Source organism: Phasianus colchicus, chromosome 6 (assembly GCF_987193195.1).
Source record: "Phasianus colchicus chromosome 6, bPhaCol1.hap1.1, whole genome shotgun sequence".
NCBI classification, from domain to species: domain Eukaryota; kingdom Metazoa; phylum Chordata; class Aves; order Galliformes; family Phasianidae; genus Phasianus; species Phasianus colchicus.
Genome location: NC_143441.1, coordinates 36,704,036 through 36,720,754, shown reverse-complemented (window position 1 = coordinate 36,720,754; position 16,719 = coordinate 36,704,036). Strand labels below are relative to the sequence as shown.

General features: G+C 37.6%; 1 protein-coding gene across 7 annotated transcripts in view; it reads left to right on the top strand.

Moving 5' to 3' along the window:
• Positions 1 to 16,719, top strand: part of ARHGAP21 (Rho GTPase activating protein 21) — a 116,752-nt gene that overhangs the window by 79,049 nt on the left and 20,984 nt on the right. For 6 of the 7 annotated variants that reach the window (XR_004169908.2, XM_031614321.2, XM_031614320.2 and 3 more), the window contains 2 exons: positions 3,842 to 5,789; positions 16,557 to 16,715. Coding sequence is in view for 6 of the 7 variants with exons in the window: in XM_031614321.2 (XP_031470181.2) it covers positions 3,842 to 5,789; positions 16,557 to 16,715 (2,107 nt within the window). In the remaining variant the exon portion in view is untranslated. The remainder of the gene's footprint in view (positions 1 to 3,841; positions 5,790 to 16,556; positions 16,716 to 16,719) is intronic. The other variant, XM_090142959.1, reaches the window with a different exon arrangement.

Below are 16,719 nucleotides of genomic sequence, written 5' to 3'. Positions count from 1 at the left end.
GGGTTAGTAAAATGTTGTGTAGAATGTCTTATTTGCTTAAAACAATTTATTTTTCCTATCATAAGGCATGACTGTGTCACCTCATCAGTTCCTAATCCAAATGTGCTTACACAAACTCACAGTAAGAAATTCACTCTTACTCTTTGGAGTTTGCAGGTTTGGTGCAAGCAGAGGCAGATGGTGAGGTGAGAGAGAGATTGCTCCCAGTAACTGGAAGCACGCTGAATTCTTAATGAGCAGTCAGTAGTTTTATTTCAGAAATGAAATATTATCTATTCAAGATACTAATATTCCACTGAATTGTTGTATGGTGAGCTTTCCATGATGTCATGTGTTGTTTTTTTGTGTTCTGGTGGTGGTGGTGGTTTTGTTTTTGTTTTTTTTTTTATAAGGTGGGGAAAAAACTTTAAAAAATGTGAAGACTGATTTTTTGCATCATGGTGGTACTTCCAATGAACTGCTGAGTCCTCAGCTCCCATAGGAATTCAAGGAGTCCGGCAGGTGTCTGTATTGGGAAGTTCTCATCTGGATTTTATATTTCGTTTTAAGCTGGAAGACTGCTTTGATTTTGTTTTGATTTGTTTTTAAAAGACTAAAGATTTAAATTTGATTTATATTCTAAGGGCTTATCAGTAAATTTTCTGTTGAAATCACAGACTAAGTTCATATTTTCACATATCACTAGAAAAACTAAGATGAGACAGTAATATTCAAACTGCTTTACATATTGTAGCAAAATACACTAAGTAACTAAGCAGCGTATGACTACAAACAACTATATTGGTGTGCTTCACATTTTTATTGACTTAAAAAGTAAAAATTTAACTATTGCCTTTCAATTGAAGCAATTAATATATTTTGTAATCAAAAGGTTGATAATGCATCGTTCAGCGTGGCATTATTTGAACAGAGATCAATTCTGATGCATTTATTTCTTTGGAAGTTGCTCGGCCTCTGCAGGACTGTAATCAGGATTATGAAACAGAGCTTAAATCTTCCTTTTACAGAAATATCACAGCTCTTAATATAATTTATCTTTCTTGGAAGAAGGTTTGTGTTTGTTTTAATGATTTCTTGGGTAATGAGTGGAATGAAATTAAAGAAGTATATTTCTCCTTTCATCAGAATATTTTGTTCATAATAATAGAGTCTTTCAAATATATCTGCAGTCATGAAAACCTGCTCTTTATAGGGAGGGGGCAGGGCAGTGGAAATCTAGCTGGCCTTGTTTTGGTCCCTGTACGAATGTTTGTTTCTGAAGAAGTTTTAATATCTGTGGTTGATTTTTGTCAGGACCTAGGAATTGATTTTGATACTCATTTGTACTATGCAGTTATGATCAGATCACAGCAGCTTTGGAATTCAGCCTTTCTGCTGTCAAAGTCAATGAAGCATTGTCTGTCGTGGGCGTGTTTTACGGAAGCATAAAGACAGTGTATTTTATCTTGACATAATATGCCTATCCCACATTTTAAACTTCTATCAGCTCTGTAACATGGTAATTCTTTTCTGATTTGGGTGAGGGGTTGTTTTTGCTTATCTTGCATGCCAGTGACCTCCTTACCATCTGTTTTCTTTTTCTTTGGCATTTTTTCCTTTTTTTTTTTCTTACTGCCTACCACAATCTTAAATAACCATTTTATTGAAAGATTTAGAAATATTTATCTTTGTATATTCCTTCCCTTCATTAAATGTGTCACGTGCAGAAGTAATCTGGCTTGATTTAATTTTTCTTTTCTTTTATTTTTTTTTACTACGAATGGAGGAAAAATAAATCACATGAGGGGAGTGTTTCTGCAGCATCATTCCTCCAATTTCAGATGTATAGCATGAAAGCAGCTGCAGTCAGCTGACAGCTTGTGGTCGTGTTGAGATGTATGTGAGGAAGGGGCGTGCTGTTTTAAATGCATAATAAAGCTGTTGTTTCGTCACCAGGAAGCAGGGATGGGAGAAACCCAGGGGAAATGAGAGACAGTAATGTTGCTGTAGTGGAAGGGAAGTCTTGATTATTAGAACCAGAGCTCTCTGCAGGCAGCCGTAGGGAAGCACCAAGGCAAAATGGCACAAATGTATTTTGTTTTCTGTAGGGGTAGGAGATAAATGCAAGCAGCAGATAAAATCCTGAGATGGACACGCTCAGAAGGAGGGCGAAGTTATTTTTTATGCTCTACTGCCCTTTACCTCTATTGGTACCTTCCAGTGAAATCGGTGTAGTTGTATTTTTAGCTTGCTGTATCCAACATCAATATGAAAACATAATTCTGTCTTTACATCTGTAAGCAGCTTTTACTATGTTTTCCTGTTTTCTGCCAGCTGCAGTTTACAAAGGATGTCACAGCACTGGTAAGAAGCATACAGTAGCCATTTCTGATTTTCTGTAAGGCATGTTTTTCTTAAGTGATTTGTGAGAAGCAAGAATAGGAAACGACAAGTTTGTTGGAAATGACATAGGTAGAGCTGAATTCTCTTGATAATGCTAATATCTTGATTTGTGGTTTGTGCCTGTTAACTTGGTTGCTTTTCTTTCAGTGTGCCTTAATATTTCACTAATGCGTAGCGTAACATTTATTGCACCAATGTTTTAAATGCCTCACCCACCTCTGTACTTTGCTCTGTATTAATTTTATGGCTGCCCTTAGACTTTTGTAATCTGTAGTGCTAAAACAGGACACATTGATATTCTGGGTTTGAGCATGTTATGATTTGGAGAGCAAATGCTGTGATATGATACCACACCTAAATGTGTGAAAGCCTTGAGAAATCATTTTAATCTTCAGTTGCATTGGCAGGCTCTGCTGTTGGCTATTTATTTCATTATGTTTAAACTGAATGGAGTCACGCTGAAGTTTTTAAGTAATGGACTGTCATTTAGAAATGCTGTATGCTCCTCATTAACTTTTTTTTTGTATGTGCTGTTAATTTCAAAATGGTAAATGTTGCTTTTCAAAAATGAGGCTACTGAAACATGTTACATTCAGTATAACCATTTTTTCTCAGGACGCAGGCTCTAAAGCATAAAGATGAAAATAAAAGCACTAAGGAAATAAATTTGAAATTTAGTTTGTTTTAATATTGTGTAGCAGTAGTGGATATGTGTGGATTTTCATAGTGTTTGCATCTCAAAGTTTAAAATGATGGATATTATTCATATTTTTGCAGTAAAATTTGTGTACCATGTACTGGCTGTCTTCCATAAAATGTAAGATTACTTGTAGGGTATTGGCTCACAACAAAGATTGTTACTGCTTCAATTTATTCATTTTATGTTTACGTACAGTAGCTTTTATGTAGAAGACATCTTAGATGAGTGCGTGTGTATATGAGTGTGTGTACTTTCACATGTACTAAGTGAACTGAGCTCTTCTATACAGATATGACTAGAGAATTTTCTAGTGCTAGCTGAATTTATTGTGCAGCATTTTAACCTGTCAATTGCTGTAAAATTCTGGTCCCCAGCAATACAAAGCATAAATAGGAAGGATATTAGTAGAACTGTGATTGAAAGCAAAAATAAAGGTTGAGAAAAATGCTGTTTTCTGCTCATGGATTTTTGGCAAACCTGACTTGGTGCTCTACCTGTGCTATCTCCTAGCATTGGTCATCAGTTCAGCTACTGAATTGTTGGGGGAGGGGATCTATTTAATTATTTTGTTTATTCTGTTTTGTGTTCACTAAGGGGATGGAATGCTATTCTTAATTTTTTAAAGTAATATTTTGTCTAAAATTACACATACTGTGAATTTCAAACTTGTGTTCCATCTCTTGAAGTTTGTGCAAATGCTATATTTGTGGACTTCCATCTCCTTTACTACTTAATACTCACAGAATCTTCTGTCCACAGGCTTATTCCCAAGATGCCTACCTGAAAGGCAATGAAGCTTACAGTGGTAATGCCCACAACATACCTGAACCACCACCAATATGTTATCCACGCCTGACGTCTACCACTTCTGTTGTGGCACAAGCTGGTGACAAGCTATCTTCTGATTTCTCACTGGGGAAACAGCAAGTCAGCAGACCAGTACGGGCATTGACACAGCCAGAGAGGGCTTACAGAATGGAAATACAAGTGCCTCCGTCACCAACAGACATTGCAAAATCAAATACAGCGGTGTGTGTTTGCAATGAAACTGTAAGGACTGTTATTGTGCCTTCTGAGAAGGCTGTAGATTTGCCATCTTGCAGAAATAATCATGCTGGTCCGTCACACAGGACAGAAGAAATAAGATATGGCTTAAAAGATCAAACCGCTCTAAAAGCACGAACCACATCACCATCTTCTTCAGTGTCCACTGCCATTGTACTTCCACAGACACCATTAACAAGGCCAGGTGATCCAAATGGAACAGTGATTAAGGCTTCAAATTATGTAGTATGTCCGGAAGGAATCCCGAGCACTAGGTCTTCTGTTCAAGCCACGGACTCTCCCTCTATCTCTACAAATCATTACAGTTCTCCATCCTCACACCAGCACATAGACTGGAAGAACTATAAAACCTACAAAGAATATGTTGATAACAGGCGCATGCACATGTATGGCTCCCGAACGATACAGGAAAGATTAGATAGTTTAAGAGCAGCTTCTCAGAATACAACTGATTATAATCAAGTGGTGCCAAATCGCACTGCTTCACAGGTACGACGCAGGAGCACCTCTCATGACAGGGTTCCACAATCTGCACAGATCCGGCAGCGAAGTGTATCCCAGGAACGACTTGAAGATCCTGTGTTGATGAAAGAGTGGCCACGAAGTGCTTCACAAGATACACTAACTTCACCTTCAATTAGTTCTAGGAATCACAGGGCTCGGTCATGGGATTATCTCAGCAAACAGGGTGAAATGCTAGAAAATTTTCATTCAGAGAATCTGATAGCAGACTCAAATGGAGATAGGAGAAAGGCTTACAAGTGGACAGGGTTTTCTGAACAAGATGATCGGCGAGGTATTTGTGAGAGACCTAGACAGCATGCATTTCATATGTCCCTTCGAGGTCAAAATTTTCCTTTGGCTCCAAGTGGTTATATTTCAGATGGTAGGAGAGTAGGCAGTAGAGCTTCTCTGCCTGGTTCTCATTTTCAGAAAGTTTCACCAGATATGAGAATGTTGCAGCCTTCTCGAGACTTGCAAACTCCTGGGGGAATTTCAAAACCTACGGCTGTTTCACAAGAAAGGACATCTCTTGCAACAGCCAGAAGTTCTAAAAGTAGCTCTTTGAAGAACTCCTCCTATGCAGCAAAACCATCATTTCCCCTTAACCAGAGCTTGGATGTTGTTGCCAGCAAAGACCAAAGAACTGTAAATCATTTGCATCAGAGTAGCCTGTTAAACCAACAGTCAAGGACCCGAGGAGAAGATGCTCCAGATCACAGAACAGAAATGGGCAAAACCATGCAACCCTCCTCTTTGTCTCCAACTTCTGCCAAACTTGTTCAACAAACAAGTGAGAGTTCAACTACCTCTGATAATACAGGTGTTTCCATCAGAAAAAGAAGTCATGATTTTGAAAGAGAAAACACCCATGAGCCTGAAATTCTGCAAACAGATGTTCAAGGAAATGACAAAGATGCAGTTGTCATGCGGGACAAATCACCTTCTGGCCACCAAACTCCACAGCCTTTGAGGCATCAGTCCTACATTCTTGCAGTCAATGATCAAGAGGCAGCCTCAGACACCACCTGTTGGTTACCTAATGATGCTCGGAGGGAAGTCCACATAAAACGGATAGAAGAAAGGAAAGCATCAGGTTCCACCCCACCTGGTGATTCCTTGGCTTCTATTCCATTTATTGGTGAGTTGAACTGTTAAAGTATACATTGTGCTTTTCTCTGTTAAAGAAATTGGAGAGCACCATGCTGGGTTGCTGACTTCTGTCCTTGAGAATCCTGGGGTTGAGGGCTCTTTTCTCATTTCAAATAATATTAGTGTGGTAAAAGCTGAAAGCAGTTTTCAATAGAGGAAAAAATACTCTTGTTTAGAATCTTGGATCAGTTTTAAAAACTCTACTGTGATTTAATTTTTCTAGAATGTTCCTTAACCCCCCCAGAGAAGTCTCTGTTATGTAACTGTCTGGTGATAACTCCACTTACTGCTCTGATGTTATTTGTGTGGACACCTAGCAGTTACAGTGCCTTTCGGAACATATTTACCTTTACAGTATAAAACATGTAATCCAGTAAAGGGAAAATAGGGATGTAACAATTTGTGAGGAAAAAAATTGATTTTTAGACAGCTGAAAAGGTAAGGAGAAAGCTTTCTGAAACAGGTGAGGCTTTGTAGAAATGAAGGCTGTTTCAGGTGAAAGAATAGCAGTAAAATGAGGTGAATTCACAAATAAATGTGCTAATAAAAAAGCTAATAAGGTTATGAATTAAAAGATTTATGAAAGCAGAAGACGCAAAAATTCACCTTTGCCTGTGATGTAAAAAGTGTTGGAATTCTGTAGATCTTGAATCATATAGTCTGAGCACTTTTCCTTTTTTCTTCCAAATTATCTTTAGCCTATGGAAGGATTGTAAGTAGTAGCAAAAAAAATGATCAGGGAAAAGTTTCAGGGTGTGGAATCATCTGCAGAAGAGAATTTCAGTGACACAGTGAGTTTCTGTTCTACTTCAGTGTCTGTCTTCTGGATTTTTGGTTGCGACTGGTTTCAGCCTTTGGAGTCCAGATCTCTGCAGACCATTTTCCACACAAGCTGATTTATATCTGTGTTTTCTTGAGTTTAGTATAGCAAGTATGTAAAAAATACCAAATTTTGATTGTCAAAGTTATGTATATGAAAACCTAACCCATAAAACCGTCAAAGAGTATTTAGGAACCATTGAAGGGAGTTAGAGCTTTCTTGCTTTAGTGCAGTTGTCTTCTAATACGGATTTGTAGAATGACTTTTCCCCCTGAAATTATCTGTGTTATCTGCTTAAAGACTGAAATAATTGAAGGAGATTTGTGTTTATTGTAGAATAGAAATATGAAACAAGATGCAGTATTTCATTCTTCTGACAAAACAATTAACAAAAATGCTTTCTTCAAGAGCTAGCACATGGTTTTCATATATTTTTCCCTGTTGAATGAGAGGTGTATAGATCCTTTTTTTTTAAATTAAATTATTATTACTGGATGCATCATTACTTTTGGACTCTTCTCAAGACTCCATTTATCTTTCTTCCAGCATTAGTGCAGGTTTGCTAGGCACGTAGCCAGTCTTTGAGCATGTTTTCTAAAATTGTATGCCTGAAGTCATTGTTAATGTTTGATTAAGTTGTGTGTGCAGTTTGTACTTACTTAGAGTGCTTGCTGGGAGTTTTCTGACCCTATGTAATTTAAATTGTGTAAAAGTCAAATCAATCCCCTTTATGATAGGAGAATGTGTTGAAAATGGGCTTGATTTAAATGAAGATGTGCCGTGAACTCTTAGTCCTGTGGCTTGCTTCCAGATTTTAGAGGAATGTAATGATGAGAGTTCAAAGAAGCTTTCAGCCTGGCAGTTGTGCTTTATTCCAGTGGTGGCTGAGCTGCTCAGACGAAAGGAAGTTGTAACTCTCAATCACAGTCTTTTGGCCTAATACCACATGTGATTTGGGGATGCATCTGTGCTTCTTAGTCTCTTGAACTGAACCTCCTGAGCGGTACAGAAATATGAAGTGGTGCTGCTAGAGCACCAGCACTGCGTGCCACAGCGTTGCCTTTCTGAGTGGGAAATGCTTGTGCTGGTAGTGGAGCTGTGGAAAACTTCTGCTGTAGCTCCATTACACTCCGAATGAAATAGCCCTCCGTTCATAAGGAAGGGTGTCAAATGCTGTTCAGGCTGGGTGTATTAGGAAGTTAGAATTAATGTGCCTGATTTTAAATACGCTTGTTCCGCTATCATTATGCCTAATTACAGCTTTGCTTATAAGCTTAACTGGCTCTTATCGGAAAGATAAAACTCTGGATCTACTTTCAAACTCAGTTAAAAGATCTTTAACTCCTTTGAAGGAAAATCGCTGGGATTTTTTTTTCTCATTCTGTCTGGCAGTTGAGAGGATATTACTTCGAATGAAGATACAAGGTCCCTTCCAACCCAGTCATTCTGTGATTTACCTTGCTGCTGGCAACTGCATTAAAAGAAGTGGATATGACTAGATCATAATTTGGTAGGAAATTGAGCCAGGAACATTTTGCAAGCATCTCTTTCTACATACCGTGATTCCTTGCATCACACACAGAAAGCTGAGCAGACTTTCCATCAAGCTTACTTCTGGCAGTTTCTTGCTGAGATTATGGTGATGTGCTGGAGAACTGCCTTTTGATACTGGTCCTTTCACAAAGTGCTGTACTGAAGCAGGGAGATTAAATTAGTTTTCTGTTTGCTGATGGAAAAGAGATGCCTGCTGTTCAGAGCAAGATTTGTAGGTAGATGTAGTAATATCCTTTGTAAGAGAAGTAGATTTGAAAAAAAATTAAACAACATATTGTGTGCTCACATTCTTCAGGCAAGCACGTGTTCCTGGGGAATGAAAAAGTTGCTGGTTTTACAGAAAAACACATCCTGGCACTGCGAGCTTCAGTACTTTCAGTGTGCTACTAAATACAGGCTATTGTGTTTAGATTTGAAAGCTGCTGTTTCTATTTCAGGTCCAAAGAAGGGCTCTATTCTTGAAATGTTATCTTATTGTTTCATGCTATAGCAATTAGTCTAATGATAGGTTATTCCCTTTAACCAGAAACTTGTCTGTTCTCTGGACCAGTGAAAATATCACCATCTCTGCCAGTGATCAGTTTAGCAGTTACAGGGTTTAATGTATATTTTTCAGACTTACAATTTATGTGCAATTTGTCTGTTAGGAAAGAAACGATACATTTCTGATCTACAAGGTAATTTTGGATGTGTCAACCAGCATTTGGATGGAAATTGTTACTTAACTTTTTGTAACTACAAGAGAAAAAGCTGACACAGAAAAAAATTATTTTAATATATTTCTTAGGTGTCTGGTATGCATGCCTGTGACTTGCAGCCAGCAATGGAGAAACTGATTCTAGTGTCTTTAGTTACCAGTGTACTTTAATGCCTTGGCCAATGATGTTTCCTGAATGTTCTTTTCACCGTAGGTTTCATAGTGGGTTATCACATGAAAAATAACTATTTAATGGATATATTTAAAATCTCTGATGTAAGTTAAAACATTGTTTTAGATTTTTCTGATCAGTGACATTTATAGTTTTTCCTATTATGGACGACTTCTTTTCAGGTGTGCAGAAATATCACATAAGTACCAACAGACTTTTCCTCAGAGGTGTGGTCCCATTTTGGAAAATATCTAGTACAGCCTTACCCTAGAAAGTTCTCAGGTCATTTCATTTCACTACTAATTTGTGAATAACTGATAGAAGATGAGCCAGGTAACACCGAAGTACCATAGAAATAAGTTGTCCTCTCCCTGCCTGATGCAGCACAGATACCAGCATATTTCATGTTGATCCTTTTCATTTTCCAACCACCTGCACTTGACAGCATTCCTCAGCCAAATGAAATTTCTGTGCTCCCAGATGCTTTCTGGGATTAGGGGATGAACCTTTCAGGTTCTAAAATATCTAGCTTAAGTTGAACTGTTCGATCACTTTTCTTTTAGTATGGTGACATTCTGCTTTTGCTGTGCTGAAAGTAGATGTGTATAGCTTTTAACTTCCTCAATGCCAAGAACTTCTGAAAGAGTGATGAGTTTTTTGCCTTTTTAAAAAATTAAATATGTACCATACTTTTCGTCTCAAAGTCCTTCTCTGGAAGCACTCTGGACTCAGAAGAAGATAATATAAATACAAACAGAATGCTGTTAGAACTAGAAAATGAATTGATGTAGATTTGTGCAACACACTGTGAAAAAAGTTATGTAGGAATTGAAAAAGGTTTGGAGTAATTTCCCCCATATAATTAGGATATAACTGAGAGAATATACATGTTCTTTTTTTACTGTAAAAAAAGAAATGCATCTAGCGGAGAGAAACTGAAAATCTCAGACTTAAACAGCAGAGATCATTGCTTGTGAGCCCATCGTGTATGAATACCTTAAGGGCAAATGGTGGCTGAATGTGGATGATTGATAGGTGTGTTTTAAGGAAACTTTAATTTTAGCAAAACCTGTTAGTAGTCAAGATGAATACAGAAATCTTTAGCCACTGTGATTTAGTTTTTCCTACAAATTATTGGCCAACTATTCCAATCTGTGAGAATAGAAATGTAGTGGCAATAGGAACAAGAGCTGACATGTTCATTTTTGAGGGACTATTGCTTCATTATTTAAGCAATGGCATTGGCACAGCTTTAGACATGTCACCAGTGTTTCTAAGGTAAGCATCAATCTTCTGTTTTTTTCAGAGTTTTACAGTGTGACTTGCCAAATTACTGTTGCTCCAGGCTGAACATTTCCGTATATCTTAAGCAAAGAACAATTTTTGAATCATTGTGGTATTCTGGAATTAAAGAACCAAAGCACAGAATTACAAATTAGTGTTTAAAATGCCATTTAAAAATGTTTGTGTAACTCAAAAACCCACTTTTAACTAAAACTTAAAATTTGAAATCAAATGTTTGTAACTTCTAGAAGAGTTTAATTGAAATGGGAGCATCAGATTTGTTTGGTAAATGATTAATGGTTTTGGAACAAATCTTAGTATATCATTATAATTTAAAATAATAATGACAGGTAATAAGGGAGTGCTGTAAGAGTTCTTGACCAAAAAAACATATATTAAGAATCGTACGTTTTTTGATCATGTGACAGGATAATAGTGTGAGCTGGGACCTTTAGAACTACTCTGTAATGCTTTCTATTACTCTGTAGATATGGATAGCTATATGTTTAGTTGCTTAACACTGAAATAAATAACATATTGTCATAGATCTTACATGAGGAATAACATAAGGAAGCCTTTATCTGTTTTAGTGAAACTCCATCGCTACAATAAATATGTTATTTATACAAGTGCATTAATGGAAGACTGGATTTGATGATTTGGGATTCTTGTTCCAGTCCTGTTTCTGTGGCTTACCAAAATGAATGTGATCAGCATGCAGACATGTTTCCATTATGTTCATTTGGCTACATGAGAATAATTACGTAAAGTAGATATGTGAAGTGGTTCTTTGTAAAGACAATCAGTGCTGTCAGCATTGTAAGTACTTAAAAACTAGCAAACAACAGAATCTTAACCAGCAAAACCTTCTTAGAGTATAAAGGGGAGCAAGTCTTGATGCAGCAGCTTGTGCTTCGAGATAGGCAATTAAAAGCCACTTCTGTGAGTTATATATCAGTTTGTTGTACTATTTGTATGATAGCAGAGTTAGTTTGATCTAGTTCATTTTTGGCTGAGTGAAACATTTTTATTTTATTGATTATTTCTGGCCTTCTCACTATGCAGATGAAATTCTATACATGGTCTTTTCATTTGACTGTCTCCCTGACAGACTTTTAAGGAAAATGAAGTTTGCGAATAGGTAGATCAATATTAGTACATCTGTGTTTAGCTTAAATTCAGCTTCTTCATAAGTTTCTTGGAAGCATGGGGCCTCTGAGCTATTGAGATGCTGCTTGCAACACTGCCAGGTTCGAAGGGTGCTAAATATGAAAGCTGATTTTTAGCTTTGGAAGTGACTTTTTTTCCAGTCACCAGCAAAGAAACTTGAGGTGACCTCATCCACAGGGCAGAGATGGTACATCCTGTCACACTTCACCTTCGTAGGCCTCCATTTGGAAATCACCAGTTCTGCCACTGTAGTTAATGAATTCATTCTATGTAAAGTTAAGGTCGTGTCTTTGAAGATCCAGAATGTTATGAATATTTTTCTTGAATAATATACATTGTGTATAAGTGCTCTCCTTTTGAAGGTCCATAATCTCCAAGTGCATAGCAGCAGAAACATGTTTTTGTGGACAAATTTCTTTCTGCTTCAGTTAGCAAATCAGCTAACACAAATTAACAGTAGTTGGAGCTTTTCGTTTTTAAGAAATCTTCTGTATCTTACCTCCTACAAATGTTCTTACCTTGAAAGGTTCTCCAACAAAGGCTGGCTGTTGCTGCTCACCAGGTGCATGCTTGCATTCTTGTGTATACAAGCAGCATCTGTCCTTCCCTTGGGAACACTGTCAGCATGTGGAGGTCATTTTCTGATGTCTAGTCTTAGTTTGCTTCATAGCAGTGTGGAACAAGTGGTACTCACGTTCTTTCCTCAAACAAAAAGTAAAACTGGAAGTACTTCTGAAGGCTTTACCCTCTTTATTACAGACAACTGAAAGGACACCGTCAATCCCTGTAATGACAAACTGAAGAGAATATGTGTGGCTTCTACTCTGGCTTGTTTGCTCTGCATGCCTCACTGCGTTTTGTGCAGTCATTTGCATCGACTGCTGAGCAGCACATGTCCTCCCTTGCTCTGTGAGGGCTTTTGTGGGACAGGCTCATTGGTTTATCGAAGAAACTCAAAGGGACAAATATGACAAGCACTTAGGAGAAAAGTCAAAATACAAAGGTTCTATGTAGTTATCTGTTTGTTTTAATTGAACAGCAGTGGCAGTGTTTGCAGTGTGTTGAATCAGCAGGCAGTAACTTTCATGGCATACAATCACAGTTTGCTCTATAATCACCTCACATTATATAAAAGCTTGCCATGAGTAACCTTCAGCTGTGGAAGGTATTGAACAACTATTCCCCTCCTGTACCAGTGATATCATTTGCAGTCTTATTAAAACTTGCCTCTTTCTGAAACAACATCAGGATTGTCTCCTGCAGCGATTAGATCCACTGTGAAATAAGGAGCATCGCTGGGAGCTTTTGATGCTTTGTGGAAATGAGCCCATTTGTTCCACTTCTACCTCAGTTAGGGTACTGGGTGGCCTCATTCTGCTTCTCTGGTGTTAGTGCCCACCAAGCTGTCCCTGAGCTGCTTGTTCCCTGAGTGTTTTATTTGGTTGTGTGGAAGTGGAAGGAGTCGTTTTGAGGATTTCAGCTCTGCTGAGGAAACAGAAGTACTCTTGCTTGTCTAACATTGGAAAATAGGTATTTGTTTCTACTCCTAGCATGCCTCCATGGGAAGTATGTAGAACAAACTTTCCAAATCACTGATGGCAAATGGAATATTACATTTAACAATGTTTTCTTTTCCGCTTTGATGTAATCATGTTGTGAAGTTTAATTCTATCTTCCTTTTTTATTGTGATTAACCAAATTGTCACCATCAGTTAGTATATTTTAAGTGTATACAAGAATGAAAACTGGCAGTTTGTAGCAGGAAGATACCTGTCTTGAGGTGCCTGACTGCATGTCTCAGAAATAGTCTTTATCATATTATTAAATGATTAGCACCATATGTAACTTGTCAGACTTGAAATAAAGTTCTTATATTTTTAAAGGAGACCAATTTTAGTCTTAGGAAAACTTACAATAGGTTTTTTTTTGTTATTTTCCTCTCTAGACTGGAAAATAGGAATTTTGATGTAAAGAACTGGCAAATAAGTGTGCATATTTTTTAACAAAGGCAATACTTCACATTGAACACTTCTGCGTATGAAAAAGAAATTAAAGCATTGAAGAATTTATTATTCTTCCTTGTTTTCTCTAAGTAACTGTGGTGATTTATTATCCTGACTGATATAAGAGTGGAATTTCATTCTCTATTCACTTAAGAAATGGGATGATGAGTTGCTACCTAAGTAGAAATGATCTTGAGTCATTCTTGAAGTATTCTTCAAGTAGCATATATTGATGCCGAAGTGCATTGGTCTAAGGAATGTTGTAGATAATCTTTCTATATACTGGTAATTGGAGAAAATTGCTATAAATGTGTATGCTATAAATCTGTTTAGTATATTGCAAAAGCCACTCATGACCTGTAGGAAAAATAAATTACATGGCTTCCTAGTTATGAAACTTAACAGGGAAGTAGTTTGATTGTGATAGCAGGAAAGTGCTTTTCACCATGAAGGTGGTGTCTGTTCCATTTAGGACAGCATCCAGATGTGCTCATCAGGGATGATTTGTGCTAATCTTTGCCTATAGGCAGAGGAGAAAAGTGGTCCCAGAGTAGGATTCTGTTTCTCATTTGTGTGATGCTTACAAGCAGGATGAGCTTCTTGCAGTGTCCCTGTCCAGTCTTGTTGGGAGAGGTGAGCTAAGCTAAATGTGCATCCGCGCTGGCTGTTGCTCCATTTGCAGAACAGTGCCATGGCTCTGATCTCTGTCCAGTGTGAGCTGTGCATTTAGGGCATCCACAGCACAAGCTTTTGAGATAAGAGGGATGCCCACGATCTCAATTCTGAACTCACCTCAGCATCTTGGCCACTTACTGCTGGAGTCCATGCTGTGTCTCCAAAATGCAGCATTGTTCTCATCCAGGAATAGCAATGTGTCTCGTCAAGTGGCACCCACTTCACTGTTAGAATAAAAGAATAAAGCAATAACCAACATACTGTTTTAAGCAACAACACATAATACAGCAGGAGACATAAATTACAAAACCATTTTTATATCATAGGTCTTGTAACCACGTAATCTCCTCTCTCCTATTCCACTGAAAGCACTGGAGGTGTGCTCTGTATATGTTCTTGTAATAGACTGCAACATTAGCGTTGCTGGAGGAATTGGATTCTCACTATTATAAATATTTGTATATATGTATTCAGAAGATTCATTTTTCTTTGTTGTTTCACACTGCAGACTTTAAAAATTCTGATGCAGGGCTTCTAGAACTTACAGAAAGTACCTCTAAGGAGTCAAATATCAAATTCGCTGAAATGTAAATAATTTTTGCTACTTTCAAGCACTTAGACTGTTATTCTGCAGACAAAATCTTGTGTTTAAGTAGCTTTGCTGTGGGCTGCTGTGTAGTGTTGCCTAAGCTCCTCTATTCTCATCTCCTGCAGCTTTGTTTCAAGTGGTCCGAAGTAGAGCCTGTGACATTTTGAGATAAGTCTGTAACAGAACTAAGTTGCAGCTGAGCACTTGTAGTTTATATGCTCTGAAGTAATTCATCTGAAAAATTGTTCAGTGAGTGGAAATATTCATTAGTCAACATCAGTGTGCTTCTCAGCATTTGCTGCAGGGAAGCTGAGCAGATGAAAAAGATGACAATAGGACAGTGAGCTATTGTAGTTTGGAAAATGGTAGCATAGCTCAGGTTCTTCCTCTGTCCTTACTGCTGCATCAGAGAAGTCTGTGAATGCTTCAGTTTATCACTGAATGCAAATAGAACTTAGAACTTATTTGCATTTAATGTCATGGATTTGCTGTGAATTCTTTTGCTTTCCTTTTTATTCATGTTCATATTTCACAGCTGGCTTAGGGGTGGAGGATTATGCTTTAGAAAATAAGAAATAAAAACCTAAAAAATTTCTATATTTAACCATTCCATGCAAAGTAGGGCTGTCATGGCTAAATCTTTCAGTACTTTAATCGTTTCTCATCTTGTTTTAAACTTTGCCAGATTCTGTGTGCTCCTTTAACAGAACTGTTAGTGACCGTTAGAACAGCACAATGCAGCTTACGCAGTTGTGTTGGCACAAGGCAAAGAATAAACCTCTGTTTGCAAGTGTCCATTGATTTCAATGGGCTTTTCAGAAGCTCTGCATATTGCAGTTCTTAGCACCTAGGATACATTCATATTCATTATGGCTGTGCAGTCCAGCCCCTGCTTGTGACTTGCTTCTCTCCACCCCTCTCTTCTACTGAAGCATGAAGTACAATTATTTCTGTCGTACTACTGAGGTGTGCTAGAAGATGTTACAGCTCTTTTCTCAGAGTGTTCAAATAGGCGTCTTTCAGCTTCTTCCATCTTGCCAGAAGCATGTTAAACAATAGAAATACTTAAAGCTTTTTGGACTCTTCCACGATGACTCGTGTGGCAGTTGAGACTGTGAGGTGCTGGGCATGTACGGCATGCAATCGTTTGTATGAGCAATTAGTGGAAGAAATAATTGGTATGTAGTGGTACCATCTTTGATAACATGAATATTTGCTTCTTTATCTGAATGTGTGGAGGATGGGAGGATTGGTACTCTCTATGCTAATTATATTTCAAATATTTTTTGTTTGCAAGTTGGCTTTGTTGTTGAAACACCGATTTAAACCAAAAAGCTTCTGGTGTGTGGAATGCTCGTGTTTTATTTTAGGAAGTAGTACTTGGCTGTCTCTTGAATTTAGACTTACTGATGTATCAAGTTTGTTTTTCATATGCATGCAAACAAACAAAACCAGTCTACTTGAAAATCATATTGCAAGAGGTTAGCAAAATTTCTGTTTTATTCTCTCATGTAATTGCATAATGATAAGATACAATTTTCTTTGCTCTTATCCCTAATGTATGATTTAACATCCTTATGAAATAAAAGACTCCTGTTCAAAAAAAACAAACAAACAACAAAATTCCCAAACATTTAACAGTATGCATTAATTGGACCCTCAATGTTTGTATGAAAGACTTTGTGTTTCATACTTAATGTAATATCCCAGAAATGACAAGTTCAGACAGACACTTAGTTTGAGCATTTGATTAATGCATTTATTGTTAATTTATGACATATTACCTTTGTAGATGAACCGACTAGTCCTAGTATTGACCATGATATTGCACACATTCCTGCTTCTGCTGTTATTTCTGCATCTGCTTCTCAAGCACCTGCTATAACAACTGTTCCTCCCAGTCCTACATCTCCAATTCCTTTAATTCGGCGACAGCTTTCTCATGATCATGGTGA